The sequence below is a fragment of the Atta cephalotes genome, assembly GCF_000143395.1.
Source record: "Atta cephalotes unplaced genomic scaffold scaffold00009, whole genome shotgun sequence".
In the NCBI taxonomy this organism is placed as follows: Eukaryota; Metazoa; Arthropoda; class Insecta; order Hymenoptera; family Formicidae; genus Atta; species Atta cephalotes.
In genome coordinates this window covers 168341-175039 of record NW_012130073.1, presented here as the reverse complement: position 1 = coordinate 175039, position 6699 = coordinate 168341, and the positions used below count along the sequence as shown (strand labels likewise).

At 30.0% G+C, this 6699-nt stretch overlaps 1 protein-coding gene across 1 annotated transcript; it reads left to right on the top strand.

The window, feature by feature from the left end:
* The first annotated feature begins 726 nt into the window (after nt 1-726).
* Nucleotides 727-6276, top strand: LOC105627404 (exonuclease mut-7 homolog). The gene is made up of 14 exons (XM_012208687.1): nt 727-767; nt 960-1117; nt 1193-1333; nt 1762-1952; nt 2189-2427; nt 2516-2697; nt 2794-2982; nt 3049-3246; nt 3332-3481; nt 3684-3962; nt 4082-4230; nt 4813-5544; nt 5606-5796; nt 5892-6276. Exons 1-14 carry the CDS (start codon nt 727-729, stop codon nt 6274-6276), a joined length of 3225 nt encoding a protein of 1074 aa, XP_012064077.1.
* Nucleotides 6277-6699: the final 423 nt, after the last annotated feature.

Sequence of the window (6699 nt, the reverse complement as noted above, 5' to 3'; positions counted from 1 at the left end):
CAGGTGTTTTAAGCCTATGGGCCTTCTACAATAAGTCATTAGTCATAAATCAAAAATCAGAAGTTAAAAATTGACCAATCATGGCCATTCTACAATAAGCCATTAATCATAAAGCAAAAGTTAGAAGTTGGAAATTGACAACTGTGATTGGTCAATTTCCAGTTTCTAACTTCTGATTTATGATTATTTACTTACTTATTATAGAATGTGTATCACAGTTGTCAATTTTTAGCTTCTGATTTCTGATTTATGACTAATGACTAAAGTAGAAGGGCCAAGCTGTAAAAGTGTCTTTTCATGCTCAATCACGCAAAATTGATATTCGTCAATTTCTATCACGTGACTTATTTTAACATTGAAAATGAGCATCGAATGTCAGCATGAAAAGGTATCTTAAGAAACTGACAATTACAATCGAATGCGAGAAAAATAATCGACTATGATTCGTCCATTTCTTAGGCTTAAGACTTAAAAATCTATTGCAGATCCGGGCTTATAAAGCTAAAAACGGCCAATATAAAGCTTCTTAAAACCCTCGGTGGAATAGAGATCTTTGTCATACAACGAAATTAATATTAAGCAGGAAAACAAACATCATGTGTCATCGGTTTAAGAAAGTTACTAGTTGGTACGAGTATCAAATGAGATCAATGTAAATTAGGATACTAGGCCTTTGAGAACAACACTAGCGTAAAGTGGCGCAAACTTCAGTGAATACGATACTGTATGTATGTACTACGATACGATACGATAGAGTACGAACATGGGTGGGTAAAGAGTCTCGGCCAACATTTTTTTCTTACGTCGATATTGCGACGTAGCATCAATGAGTATCATATCTTTGTTATTCTCTTGTTTCTTATATTACGATTATCCGTGTTCTTCCATGATATTCTCTATTGTCGACTTTTGGAGTGTTTCCAAGACGAGAATATCCGAATTTGCTATATTCTCGACAGCCGACATATTGGTCAACGACGGACGAAATTCAAAATCGTCAAGAATTTCCAAGTGATGAGCCGACATCAGAAGATTGATATGGATTTGTTGTTCTTCTCTTTTATTGATGAAGCCACGAAGATATGGCTCGATACTCTACATCGAATGTGGACGCTGTGTAAACATTTAATTTTATCTCCTTCGTTTTGTCACTCGATCGCGTACATTAAATTTGCAATCATATCAATCGTAGGGAAAAAATGCGATGGTGTCAGCAAAACATTGACGGATTACTTCGAGACAGCTCCAAATCCATATCTTAGCACGTTAAGAATTATGGTCAACGTTTCGGATTTTGATCACATGACAAACAGCAAGTCACTTGCATTTGCAGGTTTATTTTTTTCCTTTTTATATAAAATATGTTTATATAATATATGATATGTAACTGTTATAATTTTTGTAATTTATTAACTTGGCTAACATACAAGAAATACTATGTAATAATTTATATTAGGAACATACATTTCTAACGACTTTGTTAATTATATGAAAAAAAATACATATAAACTAATCAAAATAAATTTTCATTTTTGTTTCTACATATAAAAATTAAGATAACATGTTTCTCAATGTTGATAATTTATGGAAGTAATTTCTTATAATTGTTAAACAATATTTTAATAATAGAAAGATATATGTATATATATGTATATATATATATGTATATATGATGAAATAGAAAGATATATGTAATAGATAATTCTTCAATTCTAATCTCTTTAAAGTCATAGGCTTCTTGTAATTTCGATTATATTTCAGTGATAGAAGAGTTTTCAAATTGGATAGAAGAAAGGAAAGAAGGATACAAAGAATTTCTTGTCCCTGATTTGAAACTAGCAGCATTTAAATTAGTAAGACAGAAACATATGAAACAGATGGTGTTAATGGAAAAGATATCAGTTATATATGATTTTGTAGAACATAAAGATATATTCCTACATACAATAGAGGTGTGTTGCTAGAAATATAACAATCTGTTTTGTACTTATGTACATACGTGTGTGTATGTGTGTGTGTGTGTGTGTGTGTGTGTGTGTGTCAAGGTTTTGAGCAACTTTTTTACTTTTTTACTTTTCCCTTATTTTGCCATTACTTTTTATAGTAAATAATTTGAAAAAATGACATGTTACTTTTTTTCTAATCCTGATATGTGTATACATATATTTACATACATATGCTTTTTCAGGATATAATACAAGAAAAAGAATATAAGGAAGCTGCACAGTATATAGCAATGCTACAATTGCAAAGTCATTTTATGGATCCACAAATATTATTACTACCTCTTATACTACAAAATAAATTACAAATAGTTGACAAATTTTTAACAGGCTGTCCAGAGGTTCAAAAATCTTTAACAACTTATTTAGACAATTTAATAGCACCAGGAAAAAACGTACAGATTATATTGGAACAATTTGTTTAGTAAGTAATATATTCATTTTTATTAAACATCCAAATCTAATGACAATTGTTATATAATGGAGATTTTTACTGAAGTGAATTTTTTCAGTACAAATGATATACCAGAAGTTAAGATATCATTGACACAAATTCGCCCAATAACCAAGCTTATTGCACGTTTAATAAAGCAATATAATCTATCACCCGATGTATGCCCTCATTTAAATACAAAACGAAACGAAGGAGCATTGCAATTCCTTATACATAAGCGCTATGTGGATAATAGTTTAAGTAATTATCTATATTATGATAAATAACTTTTTCTGTATTACGATTTAGAAAGATTAATCTCACATAAAAATAAACATTTTTTTTATTGTTATGTAGATATTGCCAGTTGGAGAGAAATGGTAAGAGAAGCAGTAGGAAACGATGCCAAATTACAAACAGAGTTACTAAGTATGTTAATTAACGCTAATGATGCACAAGAAGGATTATATTGGGCAAAGGAATACGAAATACCTAAAGATGAATGGCCATGGGCTATTGTACATATGGAAGAACAGAATGCACCATGTAATGCTTTTATCTATATTTTTATATTTGCATTTTGAAAAATACCTATAATATTATAGTTTGCAGTGGTAAATGAGGGCGCTTCGACAAGTAGAGATAAAACTTGGGAACCAAGTGAGGATAATGTAAATTATCATATTTTAAAATTACCGAGAGAAAACATCAAATTAGTAGATAATGGACGATTATTCGAAGAATTTCTTGATAATGGATTGAGGGATGTTAATATAGTTGGAATTGATTTAGAGTGGAAACCTAGCTTTGGTAATTAAAACCTGAATATGTAAAGAAGTTACAGAACAATATATAATTTTAATTTAATTAAAGTAAAATGCATATATTTTATCAGGAACTAAACAACCTGAACTAGCACTTATGCAAGTAGCTACTGAGGATAACGTCTTCATTCTGGATGTAACTACTATTGGCGATAAATTATTTGAACTCTGGAATGAACTTGGTCTTGTATTATTCGGAAATAAAGACATTATCAAGATTGGTATGTGTTTTCAATTATCTAAAATAGTATATTGTCTACCTTATTTTAATACATACATACTTTGATACAATGTATGTATGTTTATATTTTACACTTATTTTGGAAATAGAATTAATTTTATGATACAAATGACATATTCAATAATGCAAATGTGAAATATTGAAATTATATATTAATAATATAATAATAATTTTTCATATAGGCTTTGGAATAGCACAAGATATGACTGTAATACGTAATAGTTTACCTGCCTTATCGTCCATTAAAACACATGGCCAAGGATATCTTGATTTGATGCTTTTATGGAAAAAATTAGTAGAAGAATATAATTTTGTTTTCCCATACAAAGGTGATCCAAATTTCACAAACAGAAGTTTAAGTAAACTTGTGGAATTATGTTTCGGACAAAGACTCGATAAATCTGATCAGTTTTCAAATTGGGAACTGAGACCATTGAGAGAAAGTCAAATAATATACGCTGGTTAGTAATTGTTTTTTTATCTTCTATTTAATTAGATTAATATATGATCTTTTCCATTACTACATATATATATATATATGTGTGTGTGTGTGTGTGTGTGTGTGTTTATTATGTGACAGCACTAGACGCATATTGTTTGTTGGAAATATACAATGTACTAGCAGATTATTCAGCAGATATGGCCATACCGTTTGAAGATATTTGCGCTGAAATACAGCATATTCCGCATGCACATACAAAGACTAATACGAATAAAACTGCACATAAGGTATAAGTTGCAATAAATTATATTAATACATGAATGTAACATAATAACGCTTTAGTTAAAAAAAGCGGTAATTTTTTTCATTTAAAGATGAATGAAAAAATATTCCATATAATCTGACGAAAATATTATTTTTATTATGAAGGAAAACGTTATTTTTGTTGTTAGATGTATATCTTTATTTCTTCCTTTGCTATTATCCTTCAAAGACACAAAATAATTGATTTATTTAAATATACAATATGTTTGTCTTTATCTTCTTTTGTATAAGAATAAACATTTTAACCCCCGTCTGCAATCATATTTTTATATTTTTACTCTTTCCGTCCAGTCCAAGGTGTTTTTTTTTTGTAGGCCTTTAAGAAATGTGGACAAATTCAGGACTAAAACATTATTACAGATTTTTAACAAGATATTTTAGAAAGGGGGAATTAGAGTCTTTGCCGTTCTTTTTATTTTGAAGAAATTTAAAAGTAAAATTTTGTTTGCTTATGCCAAAACAGATTGCAGATAGAGGGTTAACAGAATATGTTAGATTGATTTAATTATATTTCTCATATTAGTTCATTATTGACCATTTTATAGAAATATACATATTCAAATTCACCAATACCTAATAGAGACAATGAGAATTATCGCATGAATGTAGTACGAACTTCACCAAAATATGGTATAGCACATAAATCTACATTCAAATATGGGTATAATAAACAGAATCAAAATAGATCTGTATATCGTGAATCAAATGACAACAGATACGAAAATCAGAGAAAATATGATAATCACGATAATCATAATCGTGACAGAAGTGCGCATACTAGAATAATTCAAATAGTTAATGATAGAAGACGCGATGACCAAAGACGATATGATAATCATAATCAGAATAAACACGCAAATGTCAGAATGAATCAAACATCCAACGGAAGATACGACAATCAGAAAAGATATGATAATTACGATAATCATAATAAATACGATCCCCAGAGTAGACGTGATGGTAATCAAGGTAGACGCGATAATTGTAGATATGACAAACAGGATAGATGGGAAGATATTCAAAGTAGACGAAATACTCCAAATAGACAAAATAATACGAATAAACCTGAGCCCATACAACGACGGAATTGCGATTCAATCCCTGCACATACATGGCGCGTTGTATGCGATTCAATGTTGGGTGGTTTAAGCAGCAAATTGCGCATGTGTGGTATAGATTGTATACATGTATTATTTGATCAAGGAGGAGATGATTCCGCGAGATTGGCAATGCGCGAAAATAGGATTCTATTAACGCGTAACAAGAATTATGAAAAAGTAAGATCTGTTCTTGTATAATTAACATTAATTTAGATCTTATTTTAATATTCTCTATTAGTTTAAGCAGTATCTACCGCTGGAGAATTGCTACAGAATAATGGCCGACACAGCTGACAACCAACTACGTGAAGTTTTAAATTACTTCGGTATTGTGGTAACACAGAATGATATTTTCAGCCGATGCCAAATATGTAATTTCGATGAATTCGTGAAAGTTCCAAAGAAGCTAATGGATCGTCTTATGCAAAGGTGAATTAATTTATTGAAATTATTGACTTATTTATATACGTTTCTTCCTTTCCTTTTTTTCAATTGCATATAATAAAAATTTTATTTTGATCTAGCTTCATGAAAATTATAAGAAGAAACAATTATCGAGTATTAACTAATCGAGCTGATAATACATTAGAAACAGATGCTGATAATACATTAGAAATAGATGCTGATAATTCCGATTTGAACGATGATTTCGATGAAGTTCGAAATCCAAATAATCATTTTACAAATAGCGAACACCGTACATGGCGTTTGTCTATAGATACTCTTGATATTGACGCATGTACGACCAGATACAACATGCGAATACAAATTGATAAAGTCCCACTAAACGTACTGAAAAATGTGCAGATTTTTTACATTTGCGAGCATTGTGGAAAGATTTACTGGGATGGCTCGCATTTGGAGCGAGCTCTTAATGGAGTTATCAAAGATTTAATTGTTAAACAATAAGTATCGATATTAAATGTAATAGAGGTTGCAGAGAATGTAAGTTATTTTTCCGTTACTTTTACAGTTACTTTTTATAATAACAATTTTTTATAATGATGTTGCAATCTTTATGACTGTGAATAATGACTAATTAAGCGTTGGGGTTACCCCAAGAAGTCATTTTGAAAAGTAAATTGCCATTACGCGTTATTGAAAAAAGTAATAAGTAACGAGTAAAGTTACTCATTACAAGTTACATTAAAAAATAACGAGTTACAAATTGCGAATTATTTTTTCACTAACGAACTTTTCCCATACGTTATAAGTAACTACTGTTCCAACTCTCATATTACATTAACATCATAAAAAATTCGCAACATATTATCAAATCGTTATTACAACAAGGTAACTAAGCAACTAAGTAACGGCAGTTACAGTAAATAG

Coding starts and splice junctions, on each gene's coding strand:
- LOC105627404 (XM_012208687.1), top strand. CDS start 727: ATGTATGTACTACGATACGATACGATAGAGTACGAACATGG. Junction 2,698..2,793: donor CTATGTGGATAATAGTTTAA/GTAATTATCTAT, acceptor ATTGTTATGTAG/ATATTGCCAGTTGGAGAGAA. Junction 3,963..4,081: donor AAGTCAAATAATATACGCTG/GTTAGTAATTGT, acceptor ATTATGTGACAG/CACTAGACGCATATTGTTTG.